The following is a 22,750-nucleotide window of genomic DNA, read 5'->3' as shown; positions in this document are numbered from 1 at the left end:
AATAAAATTAAAGATAATTAATAAGCTTTTATTAGCATTTTAATATATGTGCACAATGTTTCACAATGGAGAGCTAGTAAATATATAGACAAAGCTAAACCAAAAACAACAACTGCACAGATCTTCAATAAATATGATGGAAGATAGATCAGAGATCTGAGTTTAAGTTTCTAATTTCAATTAAAAATGTGAAACCTTAAAAACTTATATAAGACACTTGTACATCACTAATAAAGTGAAGCCAAAGGATGTTTAGTAGTAGAGAAAAGAAAGATTTCTTACCAACATATTCAGGGGTGCCCATTATTTCACGAATTTCATTGGTTTTGCCTATTTTTCGAGACATTCCAAAATCCACTATCTTTATGTTACCAAGTGGCTCTAAGCTGCTAAGTAAAATATTCTGTGGCTAAAGAAAAAAAATATATTAAAAAAAGTTAATAAAAAAAAGGTCAAATACATAAGTAATAGGTACAGAATATCTGGCAAGTAAACTAGTTTTGATTACACCGCATTCTAAAGTCTTCATTTTGTGTATTAAAATGGGTGCCTGGGGGGGGAAAAAAAATTGTAGAAAAATATAATTCATTACTACTGTTTTTTTCCCCATATACTATGGGTTTCATAATGATAAGGATGACAAGCTAGCAACTAAGACATTTTAATTGCACCTCCAGGAGTAAAGAGACAGCTTCATCACCAATTGTTCTGGGCTCTGTGCTACGCTACCCAATCAATAAGGTGCCTATAAAGAAAATAAGGCCTCTTAAACATGGGTGGAAAAGCCTCAGCACTGAATAATAGTGGGTTATACAGATTAATAAATTAGATATACAGATCTGCATATTCTGCAGATGGATATCCAGATAAAGTGGCTGATCGCAGATAAACAAATGTACGTATGGATTCCCCCCCCCCTAGAAGTGCTCCAATAGTTCAAGCTTTGCCTTTCACCAGCATAGCGTTTCGCATATACACTATGGGTGAAGATCAACTGTAGAGAGTTGGACCTTGACAGTATGATAAAGTGGATCCCTGTTTCTAGGTAATGCCAATAAATATTACATCATAATTTAGCTGCATATGTGTACACATACAGACCATAAATACTGAATTTTGTGTCTCCTTTACTTTTCATCTGGTTCAGACTAAAGAAATGTGTCGAGCCCTGTATTAGTATCCTGTATAATAGCAATTTCAAAACAATTTTAAAAATATACATACTTTAAGATCAAGGTGCACAACATTATTTTGATGAAGAAAATATACTCCTTCAATTATCTGGCGAAGAAGTCGGATTATATGTCGCTCTGAAAACGAGTCATCTCGGTCTACCACAAGATTAAAGATCTCTCCACCTGCAGCACTGAAGTAAATAGAAGTATTAAAATAAACCAGGTCATTTTTAAATTAATTTAAAAAAAAATTTAAAAAAAAAAAAAAAAAAAAAAAGGAAGAAAATCTTAGTTAAAAAAAACAAACAAAGACTAATCTATTTTGCCCATTATTCAATCTTGTCTAACGCTCTCCAAATATCGGCTACTCTTTCTGTAAAGCTATGCTCCTCAAATTAGACTTAAAATCACAATCTCTTGTCCCGCCTTCTCCCTGAACTAGAGATTTGATGCCATGTTATTACAATTAATCTTATAACGGGAATACATTATTAGGACACATCACCCTTCAAAAAAAAAAAAAAAAAAAAATGTAAAAGTTCTGTACATTAAATGAATATAAAACAAACAAACATTCTCTTGTGATTCAGACAGATCATACAATTAAAAAAAAACAAAAAAAACCATAATTTATGCTTACCTGATAAATTCCTTTCTCCTGTAGTGTAGTCAGTCCACGGGTCATCCATTACTTATGGGATTATATCTCCTCCCTAACAGGAAGTGCAAGAGGATCACCCAAGCAGAGCTGCTATATAGCTCCTCCCCTCTACGTCATACCCAGTCATTCGACCGAAACCAAACGAGAAAGGAGAAACTATAGGGTGCAGTGGTGACTGGAGTTTAAGTTAAAAAATTTTTAGACCTGCCGTAAACAACAGGGCGGGCCGTGGACTGACTACACTACAGGAGAAAGGAATTTATCAGGTAAGCATAAATTATGTTTTCTCCTGTTAAGTGTAGTCAGTCCACGGGTCATCCATTACTTATGGGATACCAATACCAAAGCTAAAAGTACACGGATGACGGGAGGGAAAGGCAGGATCTTTACACGGAAGGAACCACTGCCTGAAGAACCTTTCTCCCAAAAACAGCCTCCGAAGAAGCAAAAGTGTCAAATTTGTAAAATTTTGAAAAAGTATGAAACGAAGACCAAGTTGCAGCCTTGCAAATCTGTTCAACAGAGGCCTCATTCTTAAAGGCCCAAGTGGAAGCCACAGCTCTAGTAGAATGAGCTGTAATCCTTTCAGGAGGCTGCTGTCCAGCAGTCTCATATGCTAAACGTATTATGCTACGAAGCCAAAAAGAGAGAGGTAGCCGAAGCTTTTTGACCTCTCCTTTGTCCAGAATAAACGACAAACAGGGAAGAAGTTTGACGAAAATCCTTAGTTGCCTGCAAATAAAATTTCAGGGCACGGACGACGTCTAGATTGTGCAGAAGTCGTTCCTTCTTTGAAGAAGGGTTAGGGCACAATGATGGAACAACAATCTCTTGATTGATATTCCTGTTAGTGACTACCTTAGGTAAGAACCCAGGTTTAGTACGCAGAACTACCTTGTCTGAATGGAAAAATCAGATAAGGAGAATCACAATGTAAGGCCGATAACTCAGAGACTCTTCGAGCCGAGGAAATAGCCATTAAAAACAGAACTTTCCAAGATAACAGCTTGATATCAATGGAATGAAGGGGTTCAAACGGAACACCTTGCAGAACGTTAAGAACTAAGTTTAAGCTCCACGGCGGAGCAACAGTCTTAAACACAGGCTTAATCCTAGCCAAAGCCTGACAAAAAGCCTGAACGTCTGGAACTTCTGACAGACGTTTGTGTAAAAGGATAGACAGAGCTGAGATCTGTCCCTTTAACGAACTAGCAGATAAACCCTTTTCTAAACCTTCTTGTAGAAAAGACAATATCCTAGGAATCCTAACCTTACTCCATGAGTAACTCTTGGATTCGCACCAATGTAAGTATTTACGCCATATTTTATGGTAAATTTTCCTGGTAACAGGTTTCCTAGCCTGTATTAAGGTATCAATCACTGACTCCGAGAATCCCCGTTTGATAGAATCAAGCGTTCAATCTCCATGCAGTCAGCCTCAGAGAAATTAGATTTGGATGTTTGAAAGGACCCTGAATCAGAAGGTCCTGTCTCAGAGGCAGAGACCAAGGTGGACAGGACGACATGTCCACTAGATCTGCATACCAGGTCCTGCGTGGCCACGCAGGCGCTATTAGAATTATCGATGCTCTCTCCTGTTTGATCCTGGCAATCAATCGAGGAAGCATCGGGAAGGGTGGAAACACATAAGCCATGTTGAAAACCCAAGGTGCTGTCAGAGCATCTATCAGTACCGCTCCCGGGTCCCTGGACCTGGATCCGTAACAAGGAAGCTTGGCGTTCTGGCGAGACGCCATGAGATCCAGATCTGGTTTGCCCCAATGCTGAAGCAGTTAGGCAAACACCTCCAGATGAAGTTCCCACTCCCCCGGATGAAAAGTCTGGCGACTTAGGAAATCCGCCTCCCAGTACTCCACGCCTGGGATGTGGATCGCTGACAGGTGGCAAGAGTGAGACTCTGCCCAGCGAATTATCTTTGAGACTTCCATCATCGCTAGGGAACTCCTTGTCCCTCCCTGATGGTTGATGTAAGCCACAGTCGTGATGTTGTCCGACTGAAACCTGATGAACCTCAGAGTTGCTAACTGAGGCCAAGCCAGAAGGGCATTGAAAGCTGCTCTTAATTCCAGAATGTTTATTGGAAGGAGTCTCTCCTCCTGAGTCCATGATCCCTGATCCTTCAGGGAATTCCAGACAGCGCCCCAACCTAGCAGGCTGGCGTCTGTTGTTACAATCGTCCAATCTGGCCTGCTGAAGGGCATCCCCCTGGACAGATGTGGCCGAGAAAGCCACCATAGAAGAGAATCTCTGGTCTCTTGATCCAGATTTAGCATAGGGGACAAATCTGAGTAATCCCCATTCCACTGACTTAGCATGCACAATTGCAGCGGTCTGAGATGCAGGCGTGCAAAAGGTACTATGTCCATTGCCGCTACCATTAAGCCGATTACCTCCATGCATTGAGCCACTGACGGGTGTTGAATGGAATGAAGGACACGGCAAGCATTTAGAAGTTTTGATAACCTGTCCTCTGTCAGGTAAATTTTCATTTCTACAGAATCTATAAGAGTCCCCAAGAAGGGAACTCTTGTGAGTGGCAATAGAGAACTCTTTTCTACGTTCACCTTCCACCCATGCGACCTTAGAAATGCCAGAACTAACTCTGTATGAGACTTGGCAGTTTGGAAACTTGACGCTTGTATCAGCATGTCGTCTAGGTACGGAGCTACCGCTATTCCTCGCGGTCTTAGTACCGCCAGAAGAGAGCCCAGAACCTTTGTAAAGATTCTTGGAGCTGTAGCTAATCCGAAGGGAAGAGCTACAAACTGGTAATGCCTGTTTAGGAAGGCAAACCTTAGATACCGGTAATGATCCTTGTGAATTGGTATGTGAAGGTAGGCATCCTTTAAATCCACTGTGGTCATGTACTGACCCTTTTGGATCATAGGTAAGATGGTCCGAATAGTTTCCATTTTGAACGATGGAACTCTGAGGAATTTGTTTAGGATCTTTAAGTCCAAGATTGGTCTGAATGTTCCCTCTTTTTTGGGAACCACAAACAGATTTGAGTAAAACCCTTGTCTGTGTTCCGACCGCGGAACTGGGTGGATCACTCCCATTAGTTAAAGGTCTTGTACACAGCGTAGAAACGCCTCTTTCTTTATCTGGTTTGCTGACAACCTTGAAAGATGAAATCTCCCTTTTGGAGGAGAAGCTTTGAAGTCCAGAAGATATCCCTGAGATATGATCTCCAACGCCCAGGGATCCTGGACATCTCTTGCCCAAGCCTGGGCGAAGAGAGAAAGTCTGCCCCCCACTAGATCCGTTTCCGGATCGGGGGCCCTCACTTCATGCTGTCTTAGGGGCAGCAGCAGGTTTTCTGGCCTGCTTGCCCTTGTTCCAGGACTGGTTAGGTTTCCAGCCCTGTCTGTAGCGAGCAACAGTTCCTTCCTGTCTTGGAGCGGAGGAAGTTAATGCTGCTCCTGCCTTGAAGTTACGAAAGGCACGAAAATTAGACTGTTTAGCCCTTGGTTTGGCCCTGTCTTGAGGCAGGGCATGGCCCTTACCTCCAGTAATGTCAGCGATAATTTCTTTCAAACCGGGCCCGAATAATGTCTGCCCTTTGAAAGGTATGTTAAGCAATTTAGATGTCACATCGGCTGACCAGGATTTAAGCCACAGCGCTCTACGCGCTTGAATGGCGAATCCGGAGTTCTTAGCCGTAAGCTTAGTTAAGTGTACTACGGCATCAGAAATAAATGAATTAGCTAGCTTAAGGACTTTAAGCTTGTCTATAATCTCATCCAATGGAGCTGAGACTCAAACCAGAATGCCGCCGCAGCCGTGACAGGCGCAATGCATGCAAGGGGTTGTAATATAAAACCTTGTTGAGTAAACATTTTCTTAAGGTAACCCTCTAACTTTTTATCCATTGGATCTGAAAAAGCACAGCTATCCTCCACCGGGATAGTGGTGCGCTTAGCCAGAGTAGAAACTGCTCCCTCCACCTTAGGGACCGTCTGCCATAAGTCCCGTGTGGTGGCGTCTATTGGAAACATTTTTCTAAATATAGGAGTGGGGGGGGAAAGGGCACACCGGGCCTATCCCACTCCTTGCTAATAATCTCTGTAAGCCTCTTAGGTATAGGAAAAACGTCAGTACACACCGGTACCGCATAGTATCTATCCAGCCTACATAATTTCTCTGGAATTGTAACCGTGTTACAATCATTCAGAGCCGCTAATACCTCCCCTAGTAATACACGGAGGTTCTCAAGCTTAAATTTAAAATTTGAAATGTCTGAGTCCAGTTTACTTGGATCAGATCCGTCACCCACAGAATGAAGCTCTCCGTCCTCATGTTCTGCAAATTGTGACGCAGTATCAGACATGGCTCTATTATTATCAGCACACTCTGTTCTTACCCCAGAGTGATCGCGTTTACCCCTAAATTCTGGCAATTTAGATAGTACTTCAGTCATAACATTAGCCATGTCTTGCAAAGTGATTTGTATGGGCCGCCCTGATGTACTTGGCGCCACAATATCGCGCACCTCCTGAGCGGGAGGCGAAGGTACTGACACGTGAGGAGAGTTAGTCGGCATAACTTCCCCCTCGTTGTCTGGTGAAATTTTCTTTACATGTACAGATTGGCTTTTATTTAAAGTAGCATCAATGCAATTAGTACACAAATTTCTATTGGGCTCCACATTGGCCTTTAAACATATTGAACAAAGAGATTCATCTGTGTCAGACATGTTTAAACAAACTAGCAATGAGACTAGCAAGCTTGGAAAATACTTTTCAAATAAATTTACAAGCAATATAAAAAAACGTTACTGTGCCTTTAAAAAGCACAAAAAACTGTCACAGTTGAAATAACAATGAACCAAATTAGTTATAGCAACCAAATTTTCACAGTAAATGCATTAAGTTAGCAAAGGATTGCACCCACCAGCAAATGGATGATTAACCCCTTAGTACCTAAAAACGGATAACAATTTAATATAAACGTTTTTATCACAGTCAAAACACACTCTCACAGGTCTGCTGTGAGTGATTACCTCCCTCAAAACTAGTTTTGGAGACCCCTGGGCTCTGTAGAGACGTCCTGGATCATGGAGGAAGAAATAGGAAGACTGTGACTGAATTTTTACTGCGCAATAAAGCGCTAAAATAGGCCCCTCCCACTCATAATACAACAGTGGGGAAGCTCAGTAAACTGATTTTATTCAGAAACAAACGACAGCCATGTGGTAAAAATCATGCCCATAAAGTTTTATCACCAAGTACCTCAGAAAAAAACGATTAACATGCCAGTAAACGTTTTAAAAATAAAATTATGAAATGTTATTAATAAGCCTGCTGCTAGTCGCTTTCACTGCAGTGGAGGCTCAAATATTACTTAAATGTATACAGTATTTTCTTAGTGAAGTTCCATTCCCCAGAAATACCTCAGTGTAAACATACATACATATCAGCCTGATACCAGTCACTACTACTGCATTTAAGGCTGCACTTACATTACATCGGTATTAGCAGTATTTTCTCAGTCAATTCCATTCCTTAGAAAATAATATACTGCAACATACCTCCTTGCAGGTGAACCCTGCCTGCTGTCCCCTGTTCTGAAGTTACCTCACTCCTCAGAATGGCCGAGAACAGCAAGTGGATCTTAGTTACGACCGCTAAGATCATACACAAACTCAGGTAGATTCTTCTTCTAATGCTGCCTGAGAAAAAACAACACACTCCGGTGCTGTTTAAAATAACAAACTTTTGATTGAAGAAATAAAAACTAAGTTTAACAACCACAGTCCTCTCACACGTCCTATCTATTAGTTAGGTGCAAGAGAATGACTGGGTATGACGTAGAGGGGAGGAGCTATATAGCAGCTCTGCTTGGGTGATCCTCTTGCACTTCCTGTTAGGGAGGAGATATAATCCCATAAGTAATGGATGACCCGTGGACTGACTACACTTAATAGGAGAAAAAGTTTCCAATTTTCTTCTATGATCAAATTTCCTTTGTTCCCATAATACTCCTTGTTGAAGAGATACCTAGGTTTGAAACAGTACACGGCAGGAAATAGTGCTGCTATCTAGTACTCTTGCAAAACTGCTGCCATATAGTCCTCTAAACGCATGCATATCAAGAGAATTAAATAAAATTAATAGAAGTAAATTAGAAAGTGGTTTAAAATTGCATTCTCTATTTCAATTTGGAAAAAAAAAAATGTTGATATATCCCTTTAAGCTATTATTATTATAGGGATAACAGCTACTTTTTCTTTCTGTGCTAATGGGTTGCACAATGTACATATTAAATATACAAGGACAATATGTGACTGCATGATACACACTATCAAAAACAGGAAGTTACGCAATATATTTTAAGAATGAATAAACCTGTTAGTATAAAAATAATGAATGAACTGGAAATGCTTTAATTTGTTAGAATGTCCCATAAAAATTTGTAAAATTTGTATCCTAGGTTTTCAAAATGCTGCTTATTGTCTAAACCAGTTATCGGATTTGCAGGTCACAGAATTTGCTTTTTGGCCTCTCTAGGGGAGAAGCACAATTTCTGCACCAAAGCAAGTTGTGTCATTTTAAGACAATTACTTTTGATTTAATGAATATTTGTTTAAAGATCAGACAACATAGTCATACATGTGTTCACAATACTTACAATCTAAGAAATTATAGTGAGTGGATTAAAAACATCACTACTAGAAATTCTCCGTTTAAAAATTGTACTTCATCCCCACTCCCTAGAGGAACAAAAAAAAGCAAATTCTGTAACCAAGGCTTTAAAAATGCTGCAAATTGCCTAAACTAAAAGCTATATGACCTGCAAGCTACAGAATTTGCCGTTCGCCACCAGCAGCTCAAGGGAGCGTGGGACAATCACAATTTTTACCTAAAAGCACAGTGTTTTAAGTCCTTTTAATTTGAAAGGTCAATACTTACTATTCTAACACCAAGATTATTTCATGTCCTGTTTCATAGACTTCGTAGAGATCAACAATACGTAAACTTGGTTTAGCCAGCTCAAGGACAGCTATTTCATGCATTATCTCTGTTCTGCAGTCCTGGCCTCTTCTCCGCTTCTTAAGAAATTTAGCAGCATATTCTTTTCCTGTGGACTTTTCTATACATTTCCAAACAACTGCGTATTTCCCCCTACAAAGCATTAGTAAATGTATTATAGTAATTACTCTGAAAATACACAGAGCATTTTAAAAATTTAACTATTAAACAAATATAAAACTGCTCTTAGCTGCAATAAGACAGTAAAGAAAGAAAACAAGTTAAGCACCATAATAAAAAAAAATCTAGTTTGAATCGGAACATTGATTAGCAGCCATAACAACTAGTATTAGACAGCGATGTATTACACACACACACACACACACACAACGTGACAAAGATATAGATTACAGGCACACCCATTGCTATAGGTACATAAAATAGAAGTACAATTGGCCACACTGAGAAGCTCAGTGACTTTAAATGTGGCACTGTCAGAGAATGCTACCTCTGTCACAAGTCAGTTTGTGAAATGTATGACCTACTAGATCTGACCCAGTCAGCTGTAAATGGTGTTATTGTGAAGTGGAAGCATCAACAACCCAAAAACATAGTAGTAGACCACAAAAGTTTTTACAGAGCAGGGCCGCAGAGTGCTGAAGCGCAAGTGTGGGCTGAAGTGATGTAATGTCGTCACTGGACTCTGGAACAATAAAAACAATTTTTCTGGAGTGATGAAGATCGCTTCACTACATGGCAGTCTGATGGAAGTACCTGGGTGTGATGCATGCCAGGAGATCACTACTTACTAAAATGCATAGTGCCTATTGCAAAGTTTGGTGTGGGAGGGATAATGGTCTGCGGCTGGTTTGGGCTAGGCCCCTTAGTTTCAGTTATGGGTCAACAATGTTACAGGATACAAAGACATTTCATGCAACTGGGTGCTTCAAAATTTGTGGCAATAGTTTAGGAATAGCCATTTCCAGAATGACTGTGCCCCTGTGCACAAAGCAAAGTCCATGAAGACATGGTTTAACGAGTTTGGTGCGGAAGTACTCAAGTGGCCTGCAGAGAGCCCTGACCAGAACCCTACTGAACAACCCCTTTGGGATAAATAGGAATGCTGATTTCGTCCAGCATCAATGCCTGACCTCAAATGCTTTTGTGGCTGAAAAGGCACAACAAATCCCCACATATACACTCCAAAATCTGCTGGGGTAGTTGCAAAAAGGGTGCCAACTTAATATTAATACCCATGGTTTTGGAATGGGATGTAAGCTCAAATAGGTGCGATGGTCAGGTGACTAAATTTTGTGTCCGATATAGATATATACAGGTGAAACTCGAAAAATTAGAATATCGTACAAAAGTTCATTTATTTCATTAATGCAACTTAAAAGGTGAAACTAATATATGAGATAGACTCATTACATGCAAAGCAAGATAGTTCAAGCCGTGATTTGTCATAATTGTGATGATTATGGTTTACAGTTCATGAAAACCTCAAATCCACAATCTCAGAAAATGAGAATATTGTGAAAAGGTGCAATATGCTAGGCTCAAAGTGTCCCACTCTAATCAGCTAATTAAGCCATAACACCTGCAAATGGTTCCTTAACCTTTAAATGGTCTCTCAGCCTGGTTCAGTAGGAATCACAATCATGGGAAAGACTGCTGACCTGACAGTTGTGCAGAAAACCATCATTGACACCCTCCATAAGGAGGGAAAGCCTCAAAAAGGTAATTGCAAAAGAAGTTGGATGTTCCCAAAGTGCTGTATCAAAGCACATTAATAGAAAGTTATGTGGAAGGGAAAAGTGTGGAAGAAAAAAGGTGCACAAGCAGCAGGGATGAACGAAGCCTGGAGAGGATTGTCAGGAAAAGGCCATTCAAAAGTGTTGGGGACTTCACAAGAGCCACCACACACAGACGGATCCTGGACATGGGCTTCAAATGTTGTATTCCTCTTGTCAAGCCACTCCTGAACAACAAACAATGTCAGAAGCATCTTACCTGGGCTAAAGAAAAACAGACCTGGTCTGTTGCTCAGTGGTCCTAAGTCCTCTTTTCTGATGAGAGCAAATTTTGCATCTCATTTGGAAACCAAGGACCCAGAGTATAGAGGAAGAATGGAGAGGCACACACTGCAAGATGCTTGAAGTCCAGTGTGAAGTTTCCACAGTCTGTGTTGATTTGGGGAGCCATGTCATCTGCTGGTGTTGGTCCACTGTGCTTCATTAAGTCCAGGGTCAACGCAGCCATCTACCAGGAGATTTTGAAGCACTTCAGACTTACTTCCGCAGACGAGCGTAATGGGGATGCTAACTTCATTTTCCAGCAGGACTTGGTACCTGCCCACACTGCCAAAAGCACCAAAACCTGGTTCAATGACCGTGGGATTACTGTGCTTGATTGGCCAGCAAACTCGCCTGACCTGAACCCCATAGAGAATCTATGGAGCATTGCCAAGAGAAAGATGAGACATGAGACCGAACAATGCAGAAGAGCTGAAGGCCGCCATTGAAGCATCCTGGTCTTCCATAACACCTCAGCAGTGCCACAGGCTGATAGCTTCCATGCCATGCTGCTTTGAGGCAGCAATTGCTGCCAAAGGGGCCCAAACCAAGTACATGCAGTATGCATGCTTATACTTTTCAGAGGTCTGATATTGTTCTACAGGTATGTACAATCCTTGTTTTATTGATTGCATGTAATATTCTAATTTTCTGAGATTGTGGATTTGGGGTTTTCATGAGCTGTAAGCCATAATCATCACAATTATGACAAATCACGGCTTGAACTATCTTGCTTTGCATGTAATGAGTCTCATATATTAGTTTCACCTTTTAAGTTGCATTAGTGAAATAAATTATATCTATATAGGTGAAACTCGAAACATTAGAATATTGTGCAAAAGTTAGAGATATAGAGAGAGAGCTATAGATATATATATATTTTGACACAAACGAAAACCAATGTGTTAGTGCAAAAAGGATATGTCCAAAAAAGTAAATTGGAGACTAAGGGGGATATCTATCAAATCGTCAACTGTGTTGCATTCGCTGGCATCAATACGCTCGCCTAACATCGCGGCCGCGGATCTCAATACTTATAAATAAAGCCATCAAAAACACGCGCACCAAGTACAGGGTGATGAGCATCGAACTGTTAACTAACAGTCATCGATGACGCTGCTATTCGTGTTTTTCACAACTTTGATACAATTTCACTAAACACTGCCACTATACTAAAATGTTTAACCCCTATACCGCCACTCCCCGACATTGCCACAACCTAAATAAAGTTATTAGCCCCTATCCCGCCGCAACCTAAATAAACTTATTAACCCCTAAACCTCTGGCCTCCCACATCACCACCACTAACTAAACCTATTAACCCCTAAAAAAAAACTAAAAAAAAACACTTACCTGTATAATTAAAATAAACTAATTTTAAACTATTAAATTAACCTACCCTAACTATTATACTACAATTACATTAAAACTACCAATTAAATTAAATATTAAAAAAAACTAACCCTACTAAAATTATTTAAATCTACAATTAAACATTACAAAGCCCTAAAGTACAAAAAAAACAAACACTAAGTTACCAAAACCCCCTCCACTAAATTACGAAAAACAAACCAAAATGATCAAATATTAAAAAATTTACACCTAATCTAATAGCCCTATCAAAATAAAAAGCCCCCCAAAATGAAATAAAAAACCCTAGCCTACAATTAACTACCAATGGGCCTTAAAAGGGCCTTTTGTGGGGCATTGCCCCAAAGATATCAGCTCTTTTACCTGTAAAAAAAATAAATACAACCCCTCCCCCCCCCAACAGTAAACCCCCCCTAAATAAAAAAAATTAAAAAAGCACACACCTATCTAAAATAACCTAAGCTACCCATTACCCTATTGGCTGTTCCAATCAGCCAATAGAATGAGCTGCTCAAATGCTATTGGCTGATTTGAACAGCCAATAGGATTTTAGCAGTTATAATTCCTATTGGCTGATTGAAATCTTTCAGCCAAGGATGCTCCACGCCAGATGTCTTCAGGATGGACCTGCTCCACGCCGGATGGATGAAGATAGAAGATGCCGTCTGGATGAAGACTTCTTGCCGACTGGATGGATCCTTCAAGCGGGACTTCAATAACCAAGTGGATCGTCAGGATTTAGTGTTAGGTTTTTTTTTTTTTTAAGGGTTTTATTTTTAGATTAGGGTCTGGGCAGTAAGAGTTAAATGCCCTTTTAAAGGGCAATGCCCATACAATGCAATGGGTAGCTTAGGTTATTTTAGATTTTTTTTTATTTGGGGGGGTTGGTTGGGTGGGTTTTACTGTTGGAGGGGTGTTTGTATTTTTTTTTATTTTTTATTTTTTTAACAGGTAAAAGAGCTGATATCTTTGGGGCAATGCCCCACAAAAAGGCCCATTGGTAGTTTATTGTAGGCTAGGTTTTTAACGCTGTGTTTTTAATATGTTTAAATAAACACTTTTAATCATACAAACTTGCTACATTGCCTCTTTTGGATATCCTGGTTTGGAGTAACCCTCTAAGTGCTGGAGGTGTTATAGTGCTTCTCCTGACACCCAAGTATCACAGCTTATTTGGCGATTACTATTTTGGTTCCTGGGAGTGCAAGCCTGAGAGGAGAGTTTTACCGGACAACTCTGAGGTTCCGGTCCGTCCAGCCAGCACTACATCTTGGTGCTTTCCAACACGCGAGTGCATCAGAGCTACAATATTATATTTGGTATATCACACAGAATTATGCTATGTGGCGCCTTCTCTACTTCGTTATAGGGTGAGTTTTACTGTTGGAGGGGTGTTTGTATTTTTATTTTAATTTTTTTTAACAGGTAAAAGAGCCGATATCTTTGGGGCAATGCCCCACAAAAAGGCCCATTAGTAGTTTATTGTAGGCTAGGTTTTTTTTTTATTTTTTTTATTGGGGGGGGGCTTTTTTATTTTGATAGGGCTATTACCATTTGATAATTTGGTTGGTTATTTTTAGAGTTTGTTTTTTTTGGTAACTTAGTGTTAGTTTTCTAATATGCAATTTATTTTATTTAATTGGTAGTTTAATGTCATAGTAGTATAAAATTTAGGGTAGGTTAATTAATAGTTTAAAAATAGTTTATTTTAATTCTAGAGGTAAGTTTTAATTTATTTGAAGATAGGGATGTTGTAATTTTAATTTAAAGTTAAGGGGTTGTTAGGTTTAAAGGTTAATAGCTTAATTTAGTTATTTTGTGATGTGGGGGGCTGATGGTTTAGGGGTTAATAAGTTTATTTAGGTTGGGGCGGGGAGTGGGGGGATAGGGGTTAATAACATTATATAGGTGGCGGCAATGTCAGGAGTGGCAGATTAGGGGTTAATAACATTATGTAGGTGGCGGTGATGTCGGGGGCGGCAGATTAGGGGTGTTTAGACTCTGGGTTTATGTTAGGGTGTTAGGTGTAAACGTAACTTTTTTTCTACCAAAGAAATCAATGAGGTATGCTTCATTCTCTTGCAGCATTGAACATAAACTTTCAGTGCTTTCATACTCCCATTGATTTCTATGGCATCCGCAGCCTCAAGGGTGGCGGATTGAAAACCAGGTACGCTGCGTCCGAATAGCCGCGAGCGTACCTGTTAAAAGTTTGATAAATGGTAACTACGATAAGGCATGGGAGAAAGATCTAGATACAGACCTTACACAAAAACATGGAATAAAATATTCCTTAATAACAAAACAGCTTCTCTCTCAGCTCAAGTGCAAGAAACAAATTACAAATATCTAATGAGATGGTACCTCACTCCGGCAAGGCTAAAGGTAATATATCCTAACACTACAGGTAAGTGCTGGAGAGGCTGCTCTGACGCTGGAACTATACAACACATATGGTGGGATTGCCAAAGGCTTCAAGAATTCTGGACGAATGTGATAAACCACATGTGCAAAACAATAGAAGCTATAGTACCAAGGGATCAAAAGATTTTATTGTTCACCACCCTACCTAAGTTAAAAAGCTTAGACAAACACAAGCTGCTGCTTACGATGATCAGCAGCACAAAGATTCTGATTCCCAGACACTGGAAATCCTCAATGGTCCCTTCTCTAGAAGGCTGGATCACACAGGTAGATCAACTCTTACAGCTAGAAAGATATTATTATTTAAAAACCGGGAAGGTTGAAACACACAAAGTTAATGTTAAACACTTGGGCGAATAGTAAGACACAACGATAACCCCCTACAGCTCCTTTATTTCACCTCAACTTTCCGCACTCACTTTACCTTCCCCTATAGGCTGATAACGACTATGAGACAGTTTTATCACATAACTAGGGAATTAAGGGGATTCAAGCTTTATGTGATGTCACTGTGTGTCTACTTGCTTTGACTTGCTTTCAACACTGAATGTATAATATTGGAAGCTTTATTTAATTATCTTTCGTTGTTATGAAATTTTTATAATGGACATTTTGTTGAAATGTTTACTGTTATAGCTATGGTTGATTAATAGGACAATGAGAACAACCTCACCCTGTGAGCCTCAAGTTGATAATGTGTAATAAGCACCTGGAACTCAATACGAACATTAAGCAACTCACTTAAGGATAAAGAATAGAAAGGACACCTTTTACAGATGGAATGTATGAAGAGCTTTTGCTCTACACTAGTGGACCTAACTTTAAACTTTGGACAAAATGTCCACCCGTTTGTTGAAATGGTTGCTCTCACATTGACCTTTTTTGTTTTTGTATTTTTGTGGATCGGACGATCTGGAAATGTTAATTTACCTTATCCTAACAATAAAGCTTTTTTGAAAATTTTAAAAAAATAAAAATAAAAAAAAGGTTTGATAAATGGGAAAAAGCGTTGAATAGAGCCGAAGGTGTATTCGGAACATCTGTAATGACGCAAGCATCGATCTGCGTCGGATTGAGACTGGCGGATCGTATGTTACGTCACAAACTTCAAATTTTTGCCAGTCTTGAGGCTTTGATAACTAGGTCGGATCAATCTTGCAGCAATTACGATGCGAAATTCCGGCATATTTGCAGTTGATACTTTGATAGATAGGCCTCTAAATCCCAACTACAAATGTGCATAGGGGATCCCAGGGATTACTTCTCAGGGGAAATAAATGCTGCAGTCAAACCCCAAGTGTTATCCTCAAATAAAACAGATCAATGCTGCCAATGGTGAAGTCCTGTGAGACTAGAGGGTTAATTCACATGTAAGTTGTATACTCACATACTGCAGAGCTTCACATCAAGCTCTAGATATAAAAGCAATGGGAGACTCCAGCAGGAGCAGAGAGAAGTGAACTCGGATGAATGTTAAAACAATTTATTAAAAAATGTGTTAAAATCACCAGGGTTTACAGAGAACAACCACAGCTAGTAACATCTGTATATTACACAGACTGTATATTGTAAACAATGTCTATGATTACGGTTTGCAGTTCAGAAGGTTAGTCTCCACCCACAATGTGACATTACACGTTCAAATCCAACAATCGTTTCGCCAAATAGTCGCATAATATATATTTGGGCTACACCGTCTAACTATGCACTAACCTGTAACCTATCGTTTTTAAACTTTCTGGAATAAAGTTTGACCTTTTATTTGGAGACCGCCTCCGGACGTTATATATATCACAAACTCTAGAAAGTGCAGATAACCCAGCACATATCTAACTACTGAACACTTTTCTAGATTAAGAATAATTCAGTATAGAACATACTAAAATAAAAAAAATAAAAAAAAGGTCTTGAGTAGAATTCAGAGTTTTGGCATTTTAAAGTCTAGTGGATTACAATGGGAGCGCTTGCGGTCTATTCCAATTATATGCAAACTATAAAGCAAGTCCTAGAAGACAAAAAGAAGAGGCGCTCTTGGTGCAGATAATCCTAAAAAATGTGGTAACAATAGTGGTGGTAGAAGGATCAGTACTCACAAGTGTAATAGCACATGTAGTGCAATAACTGGCAAGCCGAAGCTTCAGAGCCGCTCGGCTGACTCAATCCTGGCTGGTCTGCTATGTGGAGCCGCTACAAACACTCAAGTCGCTCGATATACCAGTATATACACCTAAGATACAAAAGAGAGGAGGCGCCCTTGGTGCAGAGTGATCCAATGCTACGGGACAAACAACGATAAGCAGTGGAATTATACTCACAAGGGGGATTGCACAGCCAGTGCAATATCAAGCAAGCCGAAGCTTCAGAGCCGTTCGGCTGACTCCTTAAAGGCAAATAAGCTGTTCATGAAGCAGTCTGCGGGTTTTATCAACTGGTAACCAAGGCAAACAATACCTATATATGTTTGTTATAGGAAAAGTTGGTTTTACACTGATCAAGCAAATGATGTTTAGATGTTTCAATGTTTTTAATTCTTTAAATATGTTATATTGATTTCTCATTTTTATGAATATTATTATATGTTGATATTTATTGTATGAATTGTTTGTAAATCTAACTTTGAAATTGGTGAACCTCACTCACTCCGCTGGGACACTCACTGAATTGATTACCGCAGATGTGAACTTTAGGGGGTGTGAGAAATACATAGCTAGCGATTGGTCCATTTAGCATTTATAAGGCAGCAAAGTAGTTCACAAAATTATGTAGCCTGATGAAACGGCATTTTAGCCGAGAAACGCGTTGCAAAGCAACCTTTTAATGTTTTTAATAAAAGGGATTTTATTAGCTCTACCTTGCCTGTGAACAAATCATTTTATTCCTATACGTTTGGGGACTTATCGCTTGCTATTTGGTGCCGCCTAACAGTAAAGATTAAGAAAGCTTGATCTCCATACAAGCGGTTACCTTTGTGGAACAGCAGCTGCCAGTTTGGGAATCTTTTCGGCTTATTTTGGAACAGCTGATTTGCCTTTAGGGAGTCAGCCGAACGGCTCTGAAGCTTCGGCTTGCTTGATATTGCACTAGCTGTGCAATCCCCCTTGTGAGTATAATTCCACTGCTTATCGTTGTTTGTCCCGTAGCATTGGATCACTCTGCACCAAGGGCGCCTCCTCTCTTTTGTATCTTAGGTGTATATACTGGTATATCGAGCGACTTGAGTGTTTGTAGCGGCTCCGCATAGCAGACCGGCCAGGATTGAGTCAGCCGAGCGGCTCTGAAGCTTCGGCTTGCCAGTTATTGCACTACATGTGCTATTTACACTTCTGAGTACTGATCCTTCTACCACCACTATTGTTACCACATTTTTTAGGATTATCTGCACCAAGAGCGCCTCTTCTTTTTGTCTTCTAGGACTTGCTTTATTGTATTCACTATCTCACGGAGAGAGCAGCCATATGATGGGGTCTATCTGATGTTTTTGCATTAAGAAGATTACCATATTGGGCAGACCGCACTATTGGACTTTCTTATTGCAACAGGTTTTGACATATACCAAACACATAGTGTATATATATATATATATATATATATATATATATATATATATATTATATATTTTAATTATTCACTCAATTTATATTTTATCTGCTAGAGTTTATTGCTAAAATGAATCCCCTATTAATACACACCCATATACTCCATATTGTGTATCTGGGACTGTCTAGTTTCTCAATTATTATATATCGCAGTGAGTAGCATAAAATAGGCGCACCTCTTTCTTTCGGACACAATTCATTATTGTGATGTGTGTGGTCCTATTAATTGTTATATATGCAAACTATGTTGCACATTATTTCACTGGGCTTCAAATTCCATGTGAAGTATGCGCTCTGAATGTTACAAATGTAACTCCACATGGAGTTCAGCATTCTTCACACAAGAAAGTTCCTCCAGAAACAAAAGCTCCTACAATCTGGTGCCAGCAAAGAAGGAAGCTTCACCACTGCTTCCAATGAATACAAGGCAAAAGTCTCCAACGATAATCATGCTCAGACTGAAATTGAAGCCAATGGGGGTGTAAAAGCAAAAAACACTCTCCTTTATTAACAATCCATATAAAACAAGGTGCGAATGATAGTGGCTCAAACACGTGGTCATATATTCCATAACTTTCTTAATGATTCTTACTGACAAGATCTGGCATTATCGTTCTTAAAGATTTATACAACGCCTACAGGTTGCTCTTAATCTATCAGTGCTCATAATTCCACAATGTAGCAACGCTAACCATTAGTTACATTATGTGATATATAGTTACACAATAAATATAATCACTTTAGTACAATATTTATCCAAAAGTGTTTTTACATCACATACACCTATCTCAGCAATTAAGACTTGGACTATCACTATTTATATACCAACTTCAAAGTCAATCAATTTAAACTTATTCTTAACTTAATAAACAAAGTTGGTAGAGCATACGATTTTAAGCAACTTTCTAATTTATTCCTATCATCAATTTTTCTTCGTTCTCTTGCTATCTATTTGAAAAGGAAGGCATCTAAGTTATGTTTTGGTTCAGACCCTGGACGGCACTTGTTTATTGGTCGGTTAAATTAATCCACCAATCAGCAAGAACAACAAAGGTTGTTCAAAAATGGGCCGGCATCTAAACTTATATTCTTGCTTTTCAAATAAAGATACCAAGAGAATGAAGACAATTTGATAATAGGAGTAAATTCGAAAGCTGCTTAAAATTTCATGCTCTATCTGAATCACTAAAGAAAAAAAAATGTGGGTTCAGTGTCCCTTTAATAAAAGGCTTTAACTATGTATTTTCTGTAAATATTACACATTCCAATGCTGTGCACATAGCAGAATATGTTCTATGTATTTTTAAAGTATATATATATCTCTATATATATATATATATATATATATATCTCTATATATATATATATATATATATATATATCTATATATATATCTATCTATCTATCTATATATCTATCTATCTATCTATTCATATGAATGAAAATATAATGTACCAAAATACCATCAGATATATGTAGAAATATGAATAAATCAGGCATGCGCATATGAGAATATGTAATTGGGTTTGCACGCAGGGAGTTTTTTTTTCCTCCATTGACTATTGAAGAGGTTATTGTTTGCGCAACAGTCTAATTGCGCTAGAAGTGGTTTGTGCTCGTTGGGTTAGAGCGAGAGCCCAAACTTTTTACTTTCAACTCAATTAGCACTCTAGCGTAAGCAGCAAATAGCGCTCCACTTGAAATCTTGCCCAATATGTGTACAATTTAGTTCTGCAGCCATAACTGAAGATGGAGGTTGTAAGTTGTACAATATCTATTATCAGACAGTACCAATATTTTACTAAACAAAATATCCTTTATTAATCCATACTAACAATAACCAGCATATAGGCAGTTAGGCACAAAACGTCTGACAGATTTTATGCCCCCAACTTAATAAAATATCTTTTCTATGCTTGAGAGTGCACAGTGACTCTCTTGTGCACTGTATAACTGACTTTCACAAAATGTATTATTTTAAAAAAAATGTTTTATATATCTCACCTTCCTAAAGCTGTTGTGCCGAGAGTGTATGCACTGTAAAAGTTTTCAGTCTTGATGGATGTTTGAATGGCAGAGGAAAGAAAACCGTGAAGGTTTTTACTCTCAGTCTTCTTCCTCAACATATTCCTTCTTTATAATAAACAATCCAAACCCAACCTGCAAAGAATGGAAGAAAACAAAAATGAAGAAGATCAGGTTAGCGATCTAGACACAGAACAACAATATCCAACATTTTTAAAATCTGTCCATTTGCAACAATTAACATCAAAATAATTTAACGGGATGGTAAACACATTGGGCTAGATTACAAGTGGAGTTCTAAATTATCGCGCACCCGCGGTAGCAATTAGCACTCCGAAAATTAACCAGAGATCCGATCTCTGGTTAATTTTCTAAAAATGCCCAAAATGCTCTCAAAAATAAAGTGTGTTATAGTTTAAAAAACATTTGCTTTTGTTTTTTATAAAAAAACAAAAAAACAACTGCACTAGGCAGTTTTTTGGGGTCTAAAGTTGGTGGGAGTGGGATGTTCTAGGAGTTAAACTTGACTCCAATCTGTCCTTCATACCCCACATCCAATTGCTCTCTTCATCATGTTACAACCACCTACGCAATATCTCCAAAATTCGTCCGTTTCTGAATGCTGAAACTACTAAACGACTAATCCACTCCCTAGTAATTTCACAAATTGACTACTGTAATAACTTACTAACTGGCGCCTCTCCCTCCTTCAATCCATCCTAAATGCCTCTGCTAGACTAATCCACCTCTCCCGACACCTGCTGCACCTCTCTGCGAGTCCCTTCACTGGCTCCCCATTCACAGCAGAATTAAATTCAAAATTCTCACTCTGACCTACAAAGCCCTTACCAAAGCAGCACCCCCCCACCTACCTTTCCTCACTCATCAACAAATATACTCTAGCCTGCCCCCTAAGATCCAACAATGACCTGCTCCTTGCATCTTCTACCATCACCTCCTCCCATGCTAGACTACAGAACTTTTCTCATCCGGCACCAACCCTCTGGAACGCAGATCCTCAAGCTGTCAGACTTTCCCCCAAACCTCTCCTCCTTTAAACACTCCCTAAAGACCTTTTTGTTCAGGGAAGTCTATCACCAAATCAGTAACAAATGAATTCCACTTGCCTAATAGTTGCCCTCTTCTAACTATACACTAACATAATTATTACCTTTGCAGTCCCCATCTCCTGTTTCTCACGCACCTACCCATCTAGATTGTAAATTCCCAGAGGAACAGGGCCCTTTATTCCCACTGTATTTGTTTGTTTAATTTTGTCTGGTGTCTTATATTGTACTTTTATCTTTGTACCCATGGACAGTGCTGCTGCAGAATTATTATTATTATTTCTTCCCCATCACCCTTCTCTCACAATTGTACCTAGCTACCTACATGAATCAAGGGTGGTGCTTATAGGAAATAGGATCTAGCACGTCAGTGCATTTATTATGCCATAACAATACTGGTACATTGGGATGGCATTTCAAATTACTCATAAGTGTTGACAAAAATATAATGTTAAACATACACTGCCATAAAATAAAATACTCCATGCCATTTAAACCAGAGTACTTACCTGACTCCTATCATAAAAGGACAGTTAAATAAAACATAAGGGCTCCTATTTTTTTTTTATTTTTAAAAACACGCACTACAACAAACCAAGATTTAATGACAGAAAATAACTAGAATGCCCATAAATCAAGGTTAGAGTTAAAGAAAAATAAAAGTGAAAATAATGATAGGAATGAACATGTTCTGTATCCAAGTATTTTACTGTAACCAGTGCTTTTATTTGCCAATGAAACTACTATGGGCGCTCAGAAGCGGATAAGAGCTCCTAGAGCAAAGGGAAGGAAATGCTGGTAAATGTGGCAATGTGCATGTAACAAGTATATTGTGGATTTTATGATGGTTATAAAATAGCTTTTTTATTTTGACTTATGTCTCCATTAAAGTGTTACACAACTTCAGCACAGTTCCAAAACATGCTGGAAAAAAAAACATAATTTATGTAAGAACTTACCTGATAAATGCATTTCTTTCATATTGGCAAGAGTCCATGAGCTAGTGACGTATGGGATATACAATCCTACCAGGAGGGGCATAGTTTCCCAAACCTCAAAATGCCTATAAATACACCCCTCACCACACCCACAATTCAGTTTAACAAATAGCCAAGTAGTGGGGTGATAAAATAAGGAGTAAAAAAAGCATACAAAAAGAGGAACTGGAAAAATAAATTGTGCTTTTATACAAAAATCATAACCACCATAAAAAGGGTGGGCCTCATGGACTCTTGCCAATATGAGAAAGAAGAGTCACTAGAAAGGGAGGGATAAAATAAAAACAGCTATTTCCGCTGAAAAAATTAAATACACAAATAAGTCTCTTATAAATGACAAGAAAAAAAAAAACTTAAATCATAAGC

The 22,750-nt window shown here is 38.8% G+C and overlaps 1 protein-coding gene across 3 annotated transcripts in view; it reads right to left on the bottom strand.

Annotated features, from left to right (window-relative positions):
* The window catches only part of STK17B (serine/threonine kinase 17b), an 82,657-nt gene that overhangs the window by 50,235 nt on the left and 9,672 nt on the right, over positions 1 to 22,750 (bottom strand). For all 3 annotated transcript variants that reach the window (XM_053698571.1, XM_053698569.1, XM_053698570.1), the window contains exons 2-5: positions 20,299 to 20,454; positions 8,769 to 8,981; positions 1,225 to 1,366; positions 283 to 409 (exon numbers count right to left, since the gene is read on the bottom strand). In XM_053698571.1, coding sequence (XP_053554546.1) covers positions 283 to 409; positions 1,225 to 1,366; positions 8,769 to 8,981; positions 20,299 to 20,420 — 604 coding nt within the window. In that variant the 5' untranslated portion in view covers positions 20,421 to 20,454. The remainder of the gene's footprint in view (positions 1 to 282; positions 410 to 1,224; positions 1,367 to 8,768; positions 8,982 to 20,298; positions 20,455 to 22,750) is intronic.

Source organism: Bombina bombina, chromosome 1, assembly GCF_027579735.1.
Source record: "Bombina bombina isolate aBomBom1 chromosome 1, aBomBom1.pri, whole genome shotgun sequence".
NCBI lineage: Eukaryota > Metazoa > Chordata > Amphibia > Anura > Bombinatoridae > Bombina > Bombina bombina.
The sequence above is the reverse complement of the archived record's forward strand: the minus strand, read 5'-3'. Positions and strand labels throughout refer to the sequence as shown.